This window comes from Camelina sativa, chromosome 7 (assembly GCF_030686135.1).
Source record: "Camelina sativa cultivar CO46 ecotype springtype chromosome 7, ASM3068613v1".
In the NCBI taxonomy this organism is placed as follows: Eukaryota; Viridiplantae; Streptophyta; class Magnoliopsida; order Brassicales; family Brassicaceae; genus Camelina; species Camelina sativa.
Window position 1 is genome coordinate 17,669,615 of NC_141886.1, and position 21,800 is coordinate 17,691,414.

Below are 21,800 nucleotides of genomic sequence, written 5' to 3' on the forward strand. Positions count from 1 at the left end.
ATAAAGATTCAAAACTAGTCTGAAATATAGTTACTGGCACCTTAGAAATCATATTCAACCTCAATATGTCATCACCACTATATATATTTCCCAAGTCATGGTTTGAATCAGGGGCGGATCCACGTTCATTAGAAGAGGTGCAAGTGCACCAGATAAAATTATAAAATGTTTAGTTATGCATACTCATTAGTGATGTAAGTAGCCTAGTGGTGTATGATGCACCACCTATTATTTGAGTTAAAGAGTTCAATTCCCCAACTGAAAAGCTTGGTTTTTTTTGCATCCTCTCAAAAGATTTGTTGGATCCACCACTGGTAAGAAGAAAAATTAACAAAATTGATATAATTTGGGTAACCAGCGGTTGAGTCGTTTTGGGGGCGTTTAGACTCTTTGATTTTCTTGAAACATCATTTCTCTAGATCTCTGAAAAAGTTAATGTTGAAACACTTACGTAAATCATAGTGTTCCAGGTCGGATAGTTATCAAGAATGGCGTTTAGCCACTTTCCGTTAGTCTTGTTCTCAAGAAGCTGGATATGGCGTCGTTCAAGCATGCTTTCACCAAAACTAGTGGATGATCATCATTAACCTTTTCGCCGGAACGAATGTCATCACCAAAGAAATTTAGCATCATTGTATTTAGCTGTGGACAAAAATGGCCTATAAGTTTAAAATTTAGCTATATCCATCAGTGTGAGACCTAGAGCTCTCTTAAGCACCAGTAGTTTTGCGACTGCATTCATCACAAGTTTTTTGAGAAACATTGGAAGTCTAAGGCTTCTTAGACTACTTTGATTAGACAAATTTCTTCATAGTATGACTGATCAAATTAGAAGCATATTTATGATATTTTTTCGTTCATATAAAGTATAATATATAATTGATGTAATCTCATAATAAATATCAGCCGAGCGTCATTAACGTACCCACTTAAGAAAAAACCATCGTTTTGAAACTATACCAAATACCAAGATAGAGAGAAGAGGGGATATGATCAACTTGTGTTCAGAGAGACTCAATACCTAGTCCGAGATAGCACCTTGAGAAATCATATTCGAAAATTAATGTCGGAAATCATATTCGAAAATTAATGTCGTCACCGACTACCGCTGTATATATTGTTCAAGTCATCGTCTCAGTCAGAATCGACAAAAGTCATATGAAATGGGTAATCATTTACTCTCTTACTAAGATTCTGGAGGTGGCGTAGAGCGTGCACGCCAACGGGCTCGTAACGTCTGTTGTTTATTTTCAATGTCTTTAGCTGTGGGCAAGCGTGGCCTATAGCTTTCAAATCCAGTATTAAACATAAGCGTGCTGAGACCTCAACGGTTTCAAGCAATGGAAGTTTTGCCACTGCGTTCACAATTCCTGTGCTTGTCGTACTACGTTGACAGGTCATTCCTAGTCCAAGACTTCTCAGATTCCTTGATCTGCAAATAATTGTGTGTCGAATTAAAACATAAACTAAGAAGAAGAACAATAGTTAATTAGAAATTTTATCATACTACTAATCATCTCAGAAGCATGTAAATATAAGAAGGGCAAAGAAATGCGTTTGTTTTTTTGATTGAGAAGATCGACTAGAGCCCTATTCATTTGGTGAATTAGACGCAATATCTGGATACAGTATCAAGACGCAGTATCTGGACACAGTATCTGGGCTCAGTACATGACTCAAAACATCAAAATCTAATGAAGCTTTAAGCAAGTCTATAATAAGACTTACCACATAAGCGGATAAATATTTGCATGCTAAAACCTAACTTCTTGTTTTCATTAACCATGAAAAAGGACAAGTTATTAATTAAGTATGCCAGTAACGGTGTGAAACAAAAGAAGACTCGATTGAACAATGTGAGAACTAATTAAAGACTATTAAGACAGCGTCATATATATATCAAGTCACTTGCAAAATAAAATTGAAATCTTTTTGACTCTTCAAACATTGAAAGGATATATCTAGTAAAGGGAAAAAAAAAAAAAAAAAAAAAGCATCATAAGTGGAGTTTGAGAGTTGTAAGGGATAGAGAGAAGATAGGTACCTATGGGCGATGTAGCCGAGGAGATCATCGTCGACGAAGTTCCCAGTGTAGATTTCGACCAAACCACCTTGGCTGCGATCAACGGCGTGACGGCACATGAGTTTTCCATTGTTTTTTAGCTTCCTAGTTTCAATTTTACGCCATGAGGAAGCCATGAACAATGTGAGAACTTAGGACTATTATAACAGCGTCATATCAGTTCACTTTAAAATATAATCGAAATTTTTTTTGACTCGTAAAAACATTATCCATAGCAGATCCAGTAAAAGGGAAAAAACAAAAGATAGATAACCTAACGGCGGTGATGTAGCGGAGGAGAACATTGAAGGTCCCAGTGTTGATTTCGACCAAACCACCCTGGCTGGGATCATCGGCGTGACGGCAAATGGTAGGTAAGTCGAGATTTACATGGTTTCCATGGTTTGTCATGTCGATTTTATGCCACATGTAAGGGTCTTTACAGACCTGTCGCCACGGTCTGCACACTTTCTGAGCGTTTTCCAGTATCTCAGCCACGCTTAGACGGAGCAGGATAGATGAAATCAACTCCGAAGGAAGCTCTGCCCAGTTTCTTGGCTCTTCTTTCTTCAGCGGACGCTTAAAAATAGACAACGGCGTGGAGAAGGAGGAAGACATTTTTTTTGAAGGATGGAGAAAATAGGTTTTTCAAATCAGTGAAATAAGAAGTGTAGTGTTGTGTTTCGGAACCTTTCGGCATCCGTCTCTAGAAATTAGGTTTACGTAGTTTTTTTTTTTTTTTATATATATATTTTAAATATAGATATTTTATATTGAAATGGGTCTCCCAATAAAATTGGGCAGGACCTTAGATTTCACATACGAAATAAACAGTTACAAAATGGAGCAACGGAAAAATTTTGCTGTTACCGGTAGAAAAGATCGGAAACCTGTTGACGACCTGAAGCAAGAACTTGAACAGTAGTACAAGCAAACACAAGCCCCCATGGCTTTGTGGCAACACCAACGGATCATAGCCTTCAACAAAGTGTTTAGTTTTCATGTCCGACTCCTTTCCGTTGATCCACCAATCCCACTGTAAGGCTTCTGAACTGCTCAAATCCCCAACCTCCGGCTCTACTGGAGTTAGATCTCGTACCTAGCAATCTAACCCACTGGAATCTAACACCTCACCTCCAGATCTAGCGTCTTCCACAACTCCGAGCAAGAAACTATTCACTCCGGTCTGGTGGATGCAAACATTGCGGTGGTTTATAGCGGCTGAAAAAAAATTCCAAAGACATAAAACAAAACCAAATGAAAATCTACTAAATAGAGAATTTAAACCCGAGAAGAGGACGAACCCTTAAACTAAAAGAAGGCTTAATCATCACATAATACATCTATATTATTAATTTCACAGCATTTTTGAGTAGAAGCCTTGGAGTTCAAAGGTATTTACAGAGAATGTCATTCTAATTAATATAAATAAAAAAATAAAAATTAATAAGAAAATTAATAAGCTGCTGGCCGAAAAGATGGAAACTATATTATCTCTTAACTCCCTTCGACTTCAACGCCTAATTTCCTGCAAATTCAACAACCAATCTATATCAATCTATATTATTTTCATATCAATCTTCAATCATATCGCTTAATTCTATCACCAAAAAAATCTAAACTTCCCAATGATAGACAAACCCGTATATTCAGCCTTCTTTATATGCAATCATAATAATCCCCAATTGCAGACTATATAAACACAGTCTCACCAATCATCGAATCAAACAAAAAAAGCTAAATAAATTCATACCTAAAACAATGGCGGCTTCTTTTGCTTTCCTCCGCGACATTCGTCCGTACAAGACTGCATGGAGAATCCAGGTCAAAGTCCTTCATAATTGGCGCCAGTATACAGCTGCCACAGGAGAAACACTTGAACTCATTTTGGCTGATGAGACTGTGAGTATCATTTTCATTTAGTCTATTCTTTTCATAACTTCTTCTGCCCTCACTACTTTATATTCTATATTATAGGGAATGAAAATACACGGGTCCGTGAAAAAAAGACTTGGTCAACTGTTACGTCAACCACCTGACCATTGGCTCATGGAGGTTCATCGAGACCTTCTCAATCACTCATGCGGTTGGTCAGTTTCTTCCTACCACTCATTTGTACAAACTCAGTTTTGTCAACGAGACCTATGTTGCTGTTAGTGATCCTAAGTCCGACTCAAACTTCCTAAGCTTGACAAAGTTTGCAAGAGTTGAGGATCCAGACCTTAACACTAACATGTTGATTGGTGAATTTCATTGTTTTTTCTTATTATATTCTTAAAGTATCTATGATTTCAAAACATTAAAGTCCTCTTATGGTTTCTATTTGTGATACAACATTATCAGACGTGATCGGTCAAGTGGTGAACATTGGTGATATGGAGACAGTTGAAGTTAACAACAAGCCAACGCATAAACTCGTGTTTGAGATGCGGGACGAAAGGTTACATTAATCTGCCTAATTCTAAGCCTCTATTCAAAAAAACATGAACTAAAAGCTGATTTTTATTGACAGGGACGAGAGGCTATCGTGTACCTTGTGGGGCTCATTCGCTGACAAAGTTTTTGGAGGCTGCCAGGCATCAAATGGTGTCATTGTGGTTTGCATCCTCCGGTTTGTTAAAGTGAAAACATACAAAGGTAATATTCGGCTTGCATCTTCCTAAATAAAACAAATATATATGAAAATATATTTATCTTTATATCAGATATTAAGAACAAAAATGTAACAGGTAGTAGATACCTATCTAATTCCTATGATGCATCACAAGTGCATATCAACCCTGCTTGGATAGAAGTTGATAATTTCATCAAATCGTATGTACTTCTATCATAAGAATAAAACTGATATATGATAAAACTTTTACCGACCTATATAACACTTTGCATCTTATATCATACAGCCTTCCAAATGATGGTTTGTCTCTCGCTTTCCGTGAATCTGTCCCAAAGTTGCAGATTGTGGCTGTCACATAAGAAGACACCAGTCAGTATTCAAGGAAAACCATTGCGGAACTTATCGATTCAGTTGAGGTTGGTATATATATTCTTTCTAGAAAATATCATTTACATATGAATCAAACGACCGACCTAAGGAATGGTATTTGAATGCTATATCACTAATTTCAGGTCGGGAAAGTAAGAGTAATGAGCACCATCTACTTAATTGATACCGACTGGGCTTGGTATTATTTTAGTTGTCGTGCCTGCAATAAAAAGTGACCCATATACGCACTGGATTTTACCAATTTGAGAGTAAGTCACAAAAAGCAAAGTTTTGGTGTGATGTTTGCAGGTCACCTGTGACCAATGTCATTGCAAGGTAAGATTGCAAACAGATAAACCGTTAAAATATATTTAAACTTTCTAGATTTTAGTCTACAATTCCTTCTATGAATGGCATTGCAGATACATGATTTACGTTAAAGTCATGGACAATACTGGAGAGTCCAAATTCCTATTATTTGACAGCATTGCTTCTGAGGTTATTGGAGAATCTGCAGCTGCTATTCTTGGTGGTTCATTGGATGAGGTAATCAACGTGTTCATAGATCTATAAACATTCAGTTAACACTACTTTTTAATTAAATGCTATGTGATTCTCGCTTTAAGCTCACAAATCCTGAAGATTTGCCTGACGCTATCAAGAACGTCATTGGGAAAACATTTGTGTTCCTGGTTTGTGTGGAACGAGAAAACATTTGGGATGGAAAGGATTCCTACAGGGTAACCAAAATCCTTTCCAAAGACGGACTTTTAGCCGAGCAAATCACTGAGGAATCAAATGAAATTGTGAACCCATCTTCAATTGTCTCCGGCGATCAAGTAAGAGTATTATGCAGATTTAATTACCTAAAGTGACCCATTTGTCTTACAAGCAAAGATACTAAGTCTTTCTCACATAAATGTGGCTAGGCACACCTTGCTTTGACTTATAGTCAGGAGACTTCTGAATCAACTACTCCCTCCTCTAAACGTGTCTACGCATCCAATTCTGATACACCTGGACAATCATCCTCTTCAAAGAAGGTGTGTGCTGAATCCAATGGAGTAGGAGGCCCAATCAAGACGTTTGATTTAAAGGTGTCAACACTTGAGTATGGAGAGAAGGAAATGGAAGAGGGTATTGAGGCTTCTAAGACTATGGAGACCCCTATGTGCAAGATGAAAGATACTAATGTTGGAAAGGTGGTTGACATCAAGGGGGTTCAAATCAAGGGGGTTCAAATTAAGGTTGAAAAGAAGTAAGACCAACAAGTTGTCCCGATGGTGATTTATGTTTTCTGCACTTTTCTTTCCTAATGAGTTACACCGCGTTTTCCTCTAAATTTCTAATAAGGCTCCCTCTATAAGCCATTTTCAATTTAATAATAAATTAATCACTATCATTTTATATATGTTTTTCTATTCAATATACTAAAGTTAAAACAAGGTTATTGTTTACTCACTGTTAAAAAACATAGATAAATCATATAGAGTAAATTTGGTTTAGCTGTCATCTATATATTTGTAAACTGATGCAAATATTAGAACAGAAACCGAAAATCTAAAATATGGATACAGGATAATTACACAAACCTGACACGTGATTACCAAGACTACTATAGAACACTTTTTTGAAAATCCACCAAATTAACGCACATATCCACTGCTTATTAAAAAAAAAAAAAACACACATTGTCATATTATGTTCCATTCTAATATCAGTGAATATATTAATATGTATCTATATTACCAAAATTTAAGCGTCTACACAATATAGGAACAATGTTTATGGGATTAAGTTAGTCAACGTTAAAAAGTATTGAATACAGTCACCATTAATACGAACCCATATAACTACATGTTTCTTATATCAATATAAGATGAAATCATATTAAGTGGATATTATGAAAAATATGATATATAGACTTATAGCCTCAGTTTACTCTGTCAAATCCATAACTTTAGCCTATTACATTAATAACTTTCTCTAATTCCTCAATGACTTACACCCATAACAACAATAACAGAGATTGATTCGTTGTAGTGTAAAATCCATAATAATAGCTAATCTAGATATTGGAAAATATATCTTACTCTGATTCACTTACACCCATAATCACGAAATCATAGACAGATTCTCTGCTCTACAAAATCTATAATTGATCATATTAACAATAGTTTACTGTTTAAACTACCGAAATATCTGCCAAAGTTTTACCGCTACTATTCATTAATTGATCATCATTTTCTCAAGAAGACTCTTTACCCATAATATATTGTGAAAAAAAAGTAACTACATCCTCTAAAAATTTGATATTCAGAATGAAGAAGAAATTCGATTTAACCACTTCAGAGGAAGATAATTCAAATCAATCTACCAAGAGAAGTCGTGTAGAATCATTAGGATATCAAACAAGTTCCTACCAAACGTCTGTTGGACCAAATCTAAATGGCTTGACCCCAATTACTACAGTTTTCAATAGAGTATTGAAAGATATTACCAACTTGCCGGAACCGTTTGATCCAAATGTCATAACACCAACCACACATCAATGTACTGCTACTGCAAAACAACAAGAAGTCAAGAACAGTAGTTAGTTTTCATCTTAAAAAAAAAATGTGTTGATTGATCGAAATTTCATTGAACATAAATCATATCCTTGCTATTTCCTGGTCGAAATTTCAGGCGACACTCCAATGTCAACCATCACAAATAATACAAACTATAGGGATTCTGTGATGAAGGACATCACCAATATGCCATCATTTGAACGTAGAAATCCTGCACCCAGTATTTACATCAACAATCATTTGCCAATTAGTTCAAATGGTGAGTTTTCGTATATATAAGGTTTTAAGTAACATATGTTAAGCAAATTATAGCCAACTAAATACACAGTATTTATCAGGTATCCAATATAAAGATTATATTAAGTATGGTGAAGTACCACAGCCATCATTCTCTCTAGATAAATTCAAACATATGCCAAGGAAGAATTTGGACTCAGAATTCTGCTATGCTTCATGCTCTAATCCTTCACCAGGTATGTTTTTCATTTAAAAATAAATAGGAAAAAAACTGAACTTAATGCATGTAAGTTCATTTGATTGTCTTCATATAATAGGTCAACCAAATGCAGCAACTGGAGATAACTACTCTAATACTAGCAGTGAAAATGACTGGGATGGAGAAGATAACTATAATGACTACTTTGATGACGAGGATACTGATGAACAAAGCTACTACTATAGTAGCTCTGATGAAGACATGGATAATGACCTACCAAACCATGAACGCGTAACTGGTGATGTTCACCGGACCGGATCACACTTCAGAACAAAACTGACTCTAGCGCTGCAAAAAAAAAGGCAAAGGATTAGCGAGAACAGAAACGAAAGAAGGTAGTATATCAGAAACTAATAACAATGAATGAGAGCGATGAAAGTGAATAACTACTTGGTACATATTAGTTACTTTAAAAACTTATTTTGTAGGTTAGCTTGATCATGGTGATCCTACATACAAGTGCAAGTACTGTGGTGCATTGATGTGGTTTGATGAGCGATTAAACAAAAAAAGAAGTACAAAAACTCCAACGTTCAGTCTATGCTGTGGCCAAGGGAATGTTAAATTGCCACAACTAAAAGAATCCCCGGTGGTTCTCAAACAACTGTTGACCGGTGATGATGCACTGAGTAGAAATTTCAGACAGCTCATTAGACTTTATAATATGATCTTCGCTATGACTTCTCTTGGAGGAAGGATTGATCGATCTATACCAAAAGGCATCGGACCTAATATGTTTCGTTTACAAGGTGGAAATTATCACCGAATAGGTAGTTTAAAACCTGATTTGGGTGATTATGCTAAGTACTCCCAGCTATATATAGTTGACACAGAGAATGAAGTGGAGAACAGATCTACTGTGATTAGGTAACCTTTAAAACTTCAGATTAACCATGGTGATATACAAAATTTATATAGCTAATCCATTTCATTCTTTCATTTTTTTAGTAAGAGCAAAAGCACAGCTACCACTAAAGGCAGACCGAAGGTGAAGAAGGAAATCATTGAATTGCTAATGAAAATGCTCAACGATGTCAATCTGTATGTCAAAAAACTTTCGGATTGTAAGAGATAGGTTTCAAACAGATCAAGATCAACCTTTTCATATGAGAATAGTTGCTGATCGAGTTGGGGTTGATGGAAGGACTTACAGTATGCCTACAGTTTCTGAGGTTGCAGCACTTATACCAGGTGATTTTAAAAAAGAAATGCCTTCACGTGATATTATCATCGAAGAAAAGTCTACATGCCACCTAAAGAGGATTAGTGAAGTTCATATATCCTATTTGGCACTGCAGTATCCTCTAATTCTATGCTATGGTGAAGATTGATTCAGGCCTGGGATCGAAAAATGTTTTAAAGGAGTTAACAACACAGGAAAGAAAAGGAAGAGTATTAGTATGCGACAGTGGTTCACATTCAGGATTCAAGAAAGAGATAACGAGTCCCATACTCTTCTACAATCAAAGAGGCTCTTTCAACAGTTTCTGTGTGATGCATATACAACTATTGAAACAACCAGGCTGAATTATATAACGTTCAACAAGTCTAAGAAGCGTTGTGAGAACTTCAACAACATCAAACAAGCCGCTGAATCAGGAACCAGTACTATGAGTCAACAAGGAAACCAGATAAATATCCCCACTTTTTTCACTGGTGGACCACGGTATATGGTTCAAAGCTATTACGATGCCATGACCATATGTAAACACTATGGGTTCCCTGATTTATTCATCACATTTACATGCAATCCTAAATGGCCTGAGATAACAGGGTATGTCACAAAACGTGGGTTGACTTCTGATATGAGAAATACTCAACCGTTTTAAGAATTGCAAGTATTATAAATATTTAAACTTTATAAGAAGCGCCAATCTTATAAAATGTGCCAATCTTATAAAATGTAAATGGTTATAACCTTAATAAATAACATATCAACTCAATCTAATATTTATAATACAAAACAATAAATATTAAAAATTAAAATTATATAGTGCAAGTTAAAATATCTCGGGACGGATTTATATAGCGGGACGGATTTTGTCAATATTTATATAAATTTAAAATATCATTAATTTGGTGTTAAACGGGTAAAACATCATTTCATTATTTTGTTAACACTATCGATAATAGACATATCTAATTAAATTGATTAATAAATATTATGTAAAAAATAAATTATATTGCAGTATTATATGATTTAAACTTTAAACCATAAATTAACAATTATTATATAATTAGAACATATTTAACCAACAAATATAACTTATAATTTAAATTTTTTGGTTATAAATAATTTATCACGCGGTGTACCGCGGGTCCTAATCTAGTATACTAAGTATGCCAATAGTCAATCCGAAACTAACATCAACCACCTTCTATCGTGATGATAGCCAATTTCTCGAATATAGAGCTATGATAAGAATATGGAAATAAATTTATTTATGAATTATCTTTAAATGTGCCTGTAAAGATAAAAATCGGATATCTAGCAAGTCACCAGGATATCTAATTTTCTGGATACTAGCTCGTAGAAATCGAGTCGAGTAAAAGATAATCTTAACTCTTAAGATTCAAGAGGATCTGTCTAGTGCACAACCCTATATATTGTCATGACCAAACATATCTTACACTCCATTCGATTTAAGTAAAAGACTAAATAGCATAGCTCTATCTGATTATACATATGTCAAATTTAATAAAATAAAAAAATGAAGAAATAATATAGGTGGTTAGCTAGACACATCTCCAATGTATTATTCTATATTTTATACTAGAAGATAGAGTAATTTCATTATACAGTAAAGTTTTTCTATTATGTATCATTTTATTTTATTTTTTGAAAAAATATTGCAAACCTAGAGAAACTTAAAATATAGACTAGGCTGTTATTGGAGAGGTGATTTTTAAATCCATATAGAATTGTAAATTCTAAAAATCAAAACACCTGAATTTTGAAATAACATGTTTTATCCTTAGATTTGAATCATTTTATTTTATACTTTCAAATCCATTTAAAACATAATGTGGATTTTGAAATCCAAAAACAAATCATTAAATCAATAATATGGGATTTCAACAAGTATTTGTAAATCATAGAACCAATAACACATTATTTTGATACGTATTTTAAAATCAATGATTGAATAACACATGATTTTTGTTTCGATTTCCAAATCCATTAAAATCATAGAACCAATAACATTGTATCTTCAACTCTAATTTAGAATGTGATATATTCGAATTGAGATGCCCATAAAAGAATAAACAGTTAATTTGAATGAATGATATGAAACTATGTTTTTGCACATTACCTCAAAACGGATACTGAAATCAACACGCACCAAAAAAGGTTCAAAAGATGGACACTACAACTACGGATAAGAGAGGACAAAAAAGACATGAAACAAGTTCATAAGTTGGCAAGACCATCATATATATACAACGTGTTTTCTGCATTGTTCATAAAGATTCAAATCTAGTCTCAAATATAGTTACGGGCACCTTTTTTTTTTTTTTTTTTTGACAAATATATTGTTACTGGCACCTTAGAAATCATAGTCAACCTCAATATGTCATCACCACCGTATATTTTTCCCAAGTCACCATCTGAATCAAAATTAACAAAATTGATATCATATGGGTAACCAGCGGTTGAGTCGTTTTGGGGGCGTTTAGAATCTTTGATTCTCTTTAAACATCGTTTCTCTAGATCTCTGAAAAAGTTAATGTTGAAACACTTGCGTAATTATCATAGTGTTCCAGGTCGGATAGTTATCAAGAATGGCGTTTAAGCCACTTTCCGTTAGTCTTGTTCTCAAGAAGCTGGAGATGGCGTCGTTCAAGCATGCTTTCACCAAAAATAGTGCATGATCATCATTAACGTTTTCGCATGTCACCAAAGAAATTTAGCATCATTGTATTTAGCCGTGGAAAAAATTGGCCAATAAGTTTAAAATTTAGCTATATCCATGAGCTCTCTTAACCACCAGTAGATTTGCGACTGCATTCATCACAAGTTTTTTGAGAAACATTGGAAGTCCAAGGCTTCTTAGACTACTTTGATTAGACAAATAATTAGCTAAACCTTAAACTAGGAAAACAATATTATTCATAGTATGACTGATCAACTTAGAAGCATATTTATGATATCTGTTCAGTCCATAAAGTATAATAAATAGATGTAAGCCCTGTTCTTTTCTCTGTCACGCGACATGTTCCGGCCACAGAAAATTACACGGACAACGCTGGTGTTTTTCTCTTTAACTGTCGCTGGTTTTCCTCCCTTCTTCCATTGTTATAGCTTTTGTTCTTATTTCTTAATAGTTGATGTTGCTGGTTTTATTCAGAGTCGCCACTTTATTCGGGGTCTCGTTTTAGCGACACTTGCATCGCTACTCTACGTTTTTTAGTAGCAGATGTGTCGCTGGATTATTAACAAAAAGGAAAACTAATGTTATTATGAGTGTCGCTCGGCGACAACTAAAAGAACACGGCCGTAATCTCATAAAAAAAAATCAGCCGAGCATCATTAAGGTACCCACTTAAGAAAACACCATGGCATCGTTTTCGCAACTTATAACTACGCACTCAAATCTTAAAAGTTTAAATGAAATAAGGACTTCGAAAGTACCAAATACCAAGATAGAGAGAAGAGGGGACATGATCGAGTTTCATAAGTTGACAAGACCAACAAAACCAACTTGTGTTCTGAGAGATTCAATACCTAGTCCTGATACTGGTCGCCTGAACCTGATTTGAGTCATCTGATTCAGAATCATAACTGAAAATAGTGATATCAAATGGGTAATCAGCTGTTGAGTCATTTGGGCGTCTGAACTCTTTTACCCTCTCCAAACATTGCTTCTCAAGATTTCCGACCAAGTGCGGACAACCGTCAAGAATGGCGTTCAAGCCATTGTCAGTTAATCTGTCCCCAAGAAGCTGGAGGTGGCGTAGTTCGGGCATGGTTTCAGCGATTGCTAGGGCATAATCATCATCATCACATTTGATGTGAGAGGGTATGTAGCCTGACAACCCTGACCTATGGCTTTTAAATCCAATCTAATCCCTTATCCCTGAGTGTGAGAGCTCCAAGGTTTCAAGGAATGGAAGTTTTGCGATTGCCTTCACAAATCCTTTTTTTGCCATACGTGAATAGTACATTCGAAGTCCAAGACTTCTCAGATTCCTTGATCTGCAAATAAATGTGTCAAGTTAAATCAAAACTAAGAAGCTAGAACTCATAAACTTGTAATTAGAAGAGCAATGAATGAACACGCTTGTTACGAGAATTGCGTTTGGGATGGCAATCACAGGTCTTAAAAAATGAAACTCTAGCGATGCTTTAAGCAAGTGTATGATAAGATTTCTATAAGCTGATAATATTTAATTTATATATGCTATAATAACCAAACTACTAAATTTTCATTATCCATGACAAAGGATAAGTAATTAATTACGTATGATGAGAGTAACTAACGGAGTAAAACAAAACAAGACTCAAACAGTGTCATATGTATTTGTTGGTATAAAAGAACTATACTTGGTATTTGTTGTTTGAAAACCCATAGATAAGAGACTCTTGAAGTCATATGGCTTAATTGTATTGGTTACACTCTAATTATTATTTAAAATTAAATTAGATAACAAAACTAAAACTAAAACAATATATTTTAAAAGATGAAAATCCCATTTGTTGTTTTTCTTTTATAAATACTTGGTATTTGTTTTTGTGAAAGATTTTTTTTCTTCTCTTAAGTCCTTATTTTTTATGCTTATCATGAATCTTTTTTAAAAAAAAATTGCCAACTTTTATGATAAATTATAGTGCCCTCTTCTCTTTCAAACATGTAACTACCATTTTTCTCAGTTTTATGATTTTGATGTTATTTGTTTTTATGAAATAACTAAAAAAAATTAATTTTTTTTAAAAGTATATCAAATAATATTTTAATATCTATAGCAATACAAGAAATATTTTAGTTAAATTTAATATATTAACTAGAAATTATTAAAACATCAAATTCACATGTTTTAAATTGCTTTAGGCCTCTAAGACCATCTCCACTCAAGAGCAAATCATTTAAATTTCTTAAAATTAAATATTTAATATTTTATTAATAAAAAAGATTTAACCAATAAAAAGAGAGAATAAAAGAGAAACGTTTCTCTCTTAGTTCCTAAAATATTTATACAAGCAACGGTTCTTTAATATCTCTCTCTTTAGTTATGCATTTTTAATATTTTTAATTTTTTGATTAAAAGCAACCATATGCAAATCACCACTAGAAGTTTTTCGATTGCGTTCACAAGTCCTTTGTTCGATATAGATGTATAGTGATGGTACATTCGAAATCCAAGTCCAAGACTTCTCAGATTGCTTGATCTGCAAATAATTGTGTGTCGAGTTAAATCATTAACTAAAAATAACAATAACGATTAGAAATTCTCAAAGTACTAATCAACTTAGAAAGCATGTAAAATAACAAGAGCAAAGAGTGATGTGTTATACGAGCGTTTGGGACGACTGACTATTATACGGCTCAAAAACCTGAAACTCTAGTTATGCTTTAAGAAAAACTATGATAAGAGTAATTGTTTTGTGTAAGGGATAGAGAGAGTGTAACAAAACAAGACTCGAACAATGTAAGAAAAAGGACATTTTGTGTCTAACTATTCACATACACTGAAATCAAATAAAAGGCATATATATTTCTCTAAACTTAGCGCATATTTCAGAGTGTAAGGGACAGAGAGAAGAGAACCTGTAGGCGATGTAGGTGAGGAGAGAATCGGTGGCGAAGTTCTCAATGTAGATCTCCAGCAAGCCGCCCTGGCTGAGATCAACAGCCTGACGGCACAAGACATCAAATATCAAGTTGTGCTGTCCGCGATTTCCCAGGTCTCGCATATCAATCTTCCGCCACATGGAATATTACCATATATATGTATGATTATATCAGTAAGCTAAGCTTCCTTTTACTTACCTTATCACATACTGTATATAAGTAATGTACATCTTGATTCATTAATGAGAAAACATTCTTTTAAAGTTAATATGGTATGAGAGCATTGAAACGCTCTCTTTTTTCGTTCTTTCTTTTCTCAAGAACACTCTTCTAACAAACTCAAGATCGAAAATATCTGGAGATTATCATCCGATCTTCAATTTTATCTTCTCAATCTTCATCGAATTGTTCATCTTCAACGGTTCATCAATCAGATTTGCTAAATCCAGCTTCAATCCAGCTCAGATCTAGCTCGAATTTGATAAACACGATGAGTACATCGATCAATCATCTTGTTTACACTTTCGTTTATGCTGTGTTCGTAGCTGTTCTTGAGATCTTAGCTTCCGCAATTTGGGTTTTGCTTGTGCTTTGGCTCTGCAATTGAGAGATTCAGGTACTTGCTTGAGGTATTGTTTGTTCGCTTCTCTTGGAATCTTTGTGATTGAGTGATTTGCTCTTAGTTTGTTGTTTCAATGGCGGCGAATGATAGTTCATCGCGCTCTTCCACTGATCAATATGATAATCCCTATTTCCTTTATAGCTCGGATCATGCTAGTATGGCTTTAGTCTCTGATAGGCTGAGTACTGGTTCCGAGTTTCACTCTTGGCGTAGATCTGTTCGTATGGCACTAAATGTGCATAACAAATTGGGTTTCATTGATGGAACAGTTCCGAAACCACCTGAAGGTCATCGTGATTTTGGTTCTTGGTCGCGATGTAACGACATGGTGTCTACTTGGTTGATGAACTCTGTATCCAAGAAGATTGGACAGAGTATCTTATTCATTCCCACTGCAGAGGGTGTGTGGAAGAATATTATCTCTCGTTTTAAGCAAGATGATGCTCCTCGCATCTTTGAGATTGAGCAGCGATTAAGCAATCTGCAACAAGGCTCTATGGATATCAGTGCTTACTACACTGAGCTTGTTACACTCTGGGAGGAATATTGTAACTATGTCGAGCTTCCTGTTTGCACTTGTGGGAGATGCGAATGCAATGCATCTGTCTTATGGGAGATGTTGCAGCAGAGAAGCCGAATTATTAAGTTTCTTATGGGTTTGAATGAGTCTTATGTATCTTCTCGGCGACAGATCCTAATGATGAAGCCTATCCCATCTCTTGAGGAAGTTTTTCATATGGTGACACAGGATGAAAGAACAACTACTATCAAGCCTACTTCCAAGAATGATGGTGCTAACTTTCAGGCTTCTCATGCTGGTATACCTATGGAGGAAGTCTCTTATAATCCGTTTGCTGGTCAACCTGATAACAAAGTTTATGCTGCGGTTCGGAATACTTTTAGGCCAAGATCTTCGTGACCGCTATGTACTCACTGTGGCATGAGGCATGACCAGAGCCGTCGCACAGATTATATGGGCCACAAGCCCTAAAGTTTTTGTGGCCGATTATCTTTAATGAATCAAACAAAATTAATAAAACTGATTGTAAATGGAGTCGAACCGGAGACCACCAAGAAATTTTTGTAGTTCCTTACCACTACACTATAAGAAATTTTGCTAATTTTAAGGCCGAAAAATTATTTATCAGTATCGGGCCGCAAGCAACTGCTTCATCAGCCTGTGCTTACGGCCGGCTATGGGCATGACTGGTCATGTAGTCCAGAAGTGTTATAAACTTCATGGTTATCCTCCAGGATATATACATGGCTATAAGAGCACTTATCAGACTTCTCAGCGACCACAGAGTCATTCTTCTCAGCCCTTCCAACCAAGAGGACAGTTTCCTCCTAAGCAACAGTCTCATGCTGTTGCCAATGTTACCACTGGTTCTACTTCTTCTGTAGAGGGCATGCCATACTTACCTCCACCTGTTTCGAGTGTGATTAATCTTGATGTTAGTCAGATTACTCCAGAACAAGCTCAATCTTTGATTCAACAACTCTTTGTTCGTATTAAGTCTTTAGAGACTCCGGCCCCTTCCTCATTTGCTGCGTCTATCACTGCACATGGTATTATGGCTGAGGAGTCTTCTTCGGGTACAATCACTTTTCCTGACACTTTATCTTCTACTTCCCTTCGTTTCGAACATCATTCTCTCACTTTTCAACATCAATGCTTATCTTCTCTTTCTACTAAACTTCCTCATGGTAGTTGGATAATAGATACTGGAGCTACTAGTCATGTTTGTTCGGATCTTAACATGTTCAAAGAGACTATGGATGTTTAAGGGTGACAGTCTCTCTACCTGATGACACCAGGGTGGCTATTGCACATTGTGGCACTGTGCATTTGTCATCTTCCCTCATACTGCATGATGTTCTCCATGTTCCTTCTTTTAAGTTTAATCTCATTTCTGTTAGTTCTCTCTTGCAAAGAAACAACATGTCTGCTCATTTCTTTTTTGATTCATGTTATATACAGGAGTTTATTCAGGACTTGACGATTGGTAGAGGTGTTCTTCTGCATAATCTTTACATTTTCAAACCTGCTGCATCTTCCGACATTTCGCATTTTGCTGGATCCTTGCGAGTTGATGGCACTCTCTGGCACCAACGCCTTGGACACCCATCTTCTAACAAGTTAAAGAGTTTATCTGGTATTTTACAATTGTCCAAGTCTAATTTCGATACTGGGTCTGTTTGTCCCATATGTCCTTTAGCTAAGCAGAAACGTTTATCTTTTGAGTCTCATAATCATAGGTCTTCCTCTCCATTTGATCTTGTCCATCTAGATGTTTGGGGTCCGTTTTCTACAGAATCTATTGAGGGTTATAGATATTTTCTTACAATAGTTGATGATTGCACTCATGTAACCTGGATTTATATGTTGAGGAATAAAAGTTGTGTTTCCAAGTCTTTTCCCAACTTTATTACGCATGTTCATACTCAATACAAGTCCAAGATAAAAGCGATACGAACTGATAATGCCCCTGAATTAGCTTTTCAGGATTTAATACATAAACATGGCATGGTTCATCAGTTTTCTTGTGCGTATACTCCTCAACAGAACTCTGTTGTTGAGAGAAAACATCAACATTTGTTAAATGTCGCTAGATCTCTGTTATTTCAGTCCAATGTTCATTTGCTCTATTGGAGTTCTTGTGTTTACACTGCAGCTTTTCTGATAAATAGGATACCTTCTGTTGTTTTAAATCATCAAACACCTTATGAGTTGCTTTTACACAGGAAACCTGAATACTCTTTTCTAAAATCTTTTGGTTGTCTTTGTTATATGTCACTTTAGTGAAAGATATGCATAAATTCAGTCCTACGGCTGATCAATGTGTGTTCTTAGGCTATGCATCTGGGTATAAAGGTTACAAGGTTCTTCATTTGGATACAAATGTAGTTTCAATTTCTAGAAATGTCATTTTTCATGAACATATTTTTCCGTTTAAGACTACTATTCCTCATAAGGATTTCTTTGATAATTGTGTTCTTCCTTTACCTGCTCTTGCCATATCTGATGATGCTATTACACCCATGCATGATCATATCATACATATACCATCATTGCCATCCTCATCATCCACATTATCTGGCAATACACACTCTGGTGCTTCTAGTTCAGAGACTCAACCTGTCGAGACGTCTGTGATCTCTTTGCCCATTATGAGACCCAAACGTTCAACTAAGGCTCCATGTTATCTCTCTGACTATCACTGTTCTTTAATACAGCACAACAATTCACAAATTTCTATTCCTGCACCAAAACAGATCACTACACCATATCCTCTTTCCTCTGTTCTCTCTTACTCTCGTTTACAACCTCCATATCAGGCTTATGTCCTTTCTATTTCGATTGAAACCGAATCCAAAAACTTTAGACAGGCCATAATATCTGTGTGGTGGACAAAGGCTATGAACGTGGAGCTTGATGCTATGAAGGCTTTACGAACTTGGAGTGTTACATCATTGCCACCAGGGAAAAATGTGGTTGGTTGTAAATGGGTCTAAACAATTAAATATAATGCTGACGGTTCTATTGAACGGTAGAAAGCTCGATTAGTCGCTAAAGGATTCACACAACAAGAAGGAGTTGATTACTTTGATACTTTTTCTCCTGTTGCTAAACTTGCTAGTGTGAAGATGATTTTAGGCTTGGCAGCTAAAAAGGGATGGAGCTTGACCCAAATGGATGTGATGAATGCTTTCTTACACAGTGATCTAGATGAAGAGATTTATACGAGCTTGCCGATATACTCCGCCTGAGGGTACAACTCTACCACCTAATCCGGTTCTACGCTTGCATAAGTCTATCTATGGTTTGAAAGAAGCTTCCCGACAATGGTACAAGTGTTTATCTAAGGTTTTGACTGATGAAGGCTATGAACAATCCTATGCTGATAACACACTGTTTACGAAGGTGACAGGTACCTCTTATACTGCTGTCTTAGTATAAGTTGATGATATACTTATAGCCAGTGATAGTGATGAGGCTGTTCGATCCATTAAGGATGCACTAGCTCGTCAATTTAAGATGAAGGTTCTAGGACCAGCAAAATTCTTCTTAGGCCTAGAGATTGCTCGAAATTCTGATGGTATTTCAGTCTGTCAAAGGAATTATTGTCTGGATTTACTGGTAGATACATGATTGCTAGGCTGTAAACCTAAACCAGTTCCTATGGATCCTAAGGTACCTCTGAGTAATGAAACAGGGACTTTACTTGATGATGCCAAACCCTATAGAGAATTGGTTGGACGCCTGTTGTACTTGTGTATCACTCGTCCTGATATCACTTTTGCGGTACATCGATTGAGCCAGTTTATTTCTTGTCCGACTGATGTGCATTTACATGCGGCTCATCAACTGCTAAATTATCTCAAGAATAATCTCGTCCAAGGACTATTCTACTCAAAGGAGACAGAGATTTGTCTCTATGGTTTCGCTGATGCTGATTGGGGTACGTGTACTGACACGAGAAGGTCTGTTTCTGGAGTCTGCGTGTTTCTTGGTTCTTCTTTGATCAGTTGGAAATCCAAGAAGCAGGATGTGGCGAGTTCCAGTAGCACTGAGGCAGAATATAGAAGCATGGCGGTTGCAACTAAAGAACTTTTGTGGCTGCATCAACTATTGAAGGATCTACACATTCAGGTGGATACTCCGGCCAAATTGTTTTGTGATAACAAATCTGCTATGCACATTGCCAATAATCCGGTTTTTCACGAGAGGACTAAGCATGTTGAGATCGACTGCCATATTACAAGAGATCAAGTGAAGGCTGGCTTTCTCTCTGTTTTACACGTCTTTACCATCAATCAACTTGTTGATATCTTGACGAAACCTTTACATCCAGGACCCTTCCAGTCTATTCTCTCTCGTTTATCGGTATAAAGCCTTTTCTTACAGGATGATTCGGCTTGAGGGGGGTCTATTATGATATATATATATGATTATATCAGTAAGCTAAGCTTCCTTTTACTTAGCTTATCACATACTGTATATAAGTGACTAATGTACATCTTGATTCATTAATGAGAAAACATTCTTTCAAAGTTAAAATGGAAGAGTGTTTGCAGATGCGTCGCCACGATGTGCACACCTTCTGAGCGTTTTCAAGTATCTCAATAGCACCAAGTCGGAGCAGGATCGAAGAAGTCAACTCCGACGGAAGATCGGTCCAGTTTCTTGGCTTGTCTTCGTCTTTCATCATCAGAAGGAGGCACGAAAGTAGACAACGTAGAGGAGGAGGCTGCCATTTTTGAGGATAAGAAGCGAAGTGTAGTGTTTCAGACCTTTACGGCTCTTGTGTGTAAATAAAATTAGGTCTACGTAGTATTAATATGTGTATGTGGTACAATTCATGCCACGTAATAATTAGACTCAAACAAGGCCACACACGCTAATTATGTTTCATTGATTTTCTAATTAGGCAGGCCACTGATGATTTTAGTAGGCAATCGAGAATAGGCTCGTTTCTATTTTCAGTAAAAATGTAATTCGGTCAAGTTGTTTCTAATATTTTACATTTGTCAGTTTTATTTTTGTCAATAAAGGTATTTTAATTTTTTTTAATTTATTTTTTAAGTTCTACAGCCTTTTTTTTTTTTTGAAGTCTTCAAAATCACGGCTATAAAACCAATGAATGTAAAGAAAAATATCACATCTTGCTATCTATAAAGAATGAGTGTTGATTAGTCTATATGCATTCTTTAGTTTTCTATTAATCAGTTCAGAACTAATAAGTTTGAAATCATGTGAAATCATGTACTGGACACAAACAAGTAAATTCTTGTTACACTAGAAACAAAAAAAACATTTGAAATCATGTGCTATATTTAATGCATGCTTAGATTACTATCATGGGACATTTACGGGAAACCAAAAAGACATATACGAAGAAATCGAAAAAAAAAATGAAATAAGAGAAAGATATGTTATTGTAGGTTCTTCTAGAAAATAAATACTAAGCTTAAATCAACGACAAAACGAAGAGCAATTGGAACCTGTCAAAAAAGAAGAGCATTACATCAGATTTTAAGCTCGAACTAACGAAAGAAAGATGAAAGCTTACGGCAATTTATTGAACAGAAGAAGGACACCTCAAGCGGCTTATAAACTCAATGTTCCTTGTTGGTTGAGCACATTTCTCTATATAAGAATACTCAATAAGTAACACTCTGATGTTTGATTATGTTATACCATCTGATAAACTAGTCAAAAATTAGGTAAACTAACCAAACTTGGGAGGCAAACAAGAATAAATTATCCCCATT

The 21,800-nt window shown here is 35.6% G+C and overlaps 3 protein-coding genes, 2 long non-coding RNA genes and 1 pseudogene across 5 annotated transcripts; 2 read left to right on the forward strand and 4 right to left on the reverse strand.

Annotated features, from left to right (window-relative positions):
* Positions 1-1,052: 1,052 nt before the first annotated feature.
* Positions 1,053-2,786, reverse strand: LOC147941359 (putative F-box/LRR-repeat protein 21). Its single transcript, XM_087456401.1, has 3 exons — positions 2,337-2,786; positions 2,045-2,167; positions 1,053-1,432 (listed from the first exon to the last, which is right to left on the reverse strand). Exons 1-3 carry the CDS (start codon positions 2,678-2,680, stop codon positions 1,135-1,137), a joined length of 765 nt encoding a protein of 254 aa, XP_087312527.1. The 5' UTR covers positions 2,681-2,786; the 3' UTR covers positions 1,053-1,134.
* Positions 2,787-3,815: 1,029 nt separating this feature from the next.
* On the reverse strand, positions 3,816-4,724 carry LOC147941360 (uncharacterized). Its single transcript, XR_015562773.1, has 2 exons — positions 4,596-4,724; positions 3,816-3,920 (listed from the first exon to the last, which is right to left on the reverse strand). It is a non-coding gene; the product is annotated as an uncharacterized LOC147941360 (long non-coding RNA).
* An 83-nt stretch (positions 4,725-4,807) lies between these two features.
* Positions 4,808-5,347, reverse strand: LOC109125523 (uncharacterized). Its single transcript, XR_002032571.2, has 3 exons — positions 5,150-5,347; positions 4,927-5,000; positions 4,808-4,842 (listed from the first exon to the last, which is right to left on the reverse strand). It is a non-coding gene; the product is annotated as an uncharacterized LOC109125523 (long non-coding RNA).
* A 7,828-nt stretch (positions 5,348-13,175) lies between these two features.
* Positions 13,176-15,042, reverse strand: LOC104704643 (putative F-box/LRR-repeat protein 21 pseudogene; annotated as a pseudogene).
* A 555-nt stretch (positions 15,043-15,597) lies between these two features.
* Positions 15,598-16,443, forward strand: LOC147941361 (uncharacterized). The gene has a single exon (XM_087458487.1). It carries the CDS (start codon positions 15,598-15,600, stop codon positions 16,441-16,443), a length of 846 nt encoding a protein of 281 aa, XP_087314613.1.
* Positions 16,444-16,720: 277 nt separating this feature from the next.
* On the forward strand, positions 16,721-20,418 carry LOC147941362 (uncharacterized). Its single transcript, XM_087458488.1, has 9 exons — positions 16,721-17,231; positions 17,321-17,439; positions 17,506-17,892; positions 18,483-18,677; positions 18,762-19,019; positions 19,080-19,166; positions 19,255-19,456; positions 19,505-19,624; positions 19,685-20,418. Exons 1-9 carry the CDS (start codon positions 16,721-16,723, stop codon positions 20,416-20,418), a joined length of 2,613 nt encoding a protein of 870 aa, XP_087314614.1.
* Positions 20,419-21,800: the final 1,382 nt, after the last annotated feature.

Coding starts and splice junctions, on each gene's coding strand:
- LOC147941359 (XM_087456401.1), bottom strand. CDS start 2,680: ATGTCTTCCTCCTTCTCCACGCCGTTGTCTATTTTTAAGCGTCCGCTG. Junction 2,168..2,336: donor CGCTACATCACCGCCGTTAG/GTTATCTATCTT, acceptor AATTGAAACTAG/GAAGCTAAAAAACAATGGAA. Junction 1,433..2,044: donor CTCGGCTACATCGCCCATAG/GTACCTATCTTC, acceptor AATTATTTGCAG/ATCAAGGAATCTGAGAAGTC.
- LOC147941361 (XM_087458487.1), top strand. CDS start 15,598: ATGGCGGCGAATGATAGTTCATCGCGCTCTTCCACTGATCAATATGAT.
- LOC147941362 (XM_087458488.1), top strand. CDS start 16,721: ATGGGCATGACTGGTCATGTAGTCCAGAAGTGTTATAAACTTCATGGT. Junction 17,440..17,505: donor TTAAGTTTAATCTCATTTCT/GTTAGTTCTCTC, acceptor TGTTATATACAG/GAGTTTATTCAGGACTTGAC. Junction 19,020..19,079: donor TGCCACCAGGGAAAAATGTG/GTTGGTTGTAAA, acceptor ATTGAACGGTAG/AAAGCTCGATTAGTCGCTAA.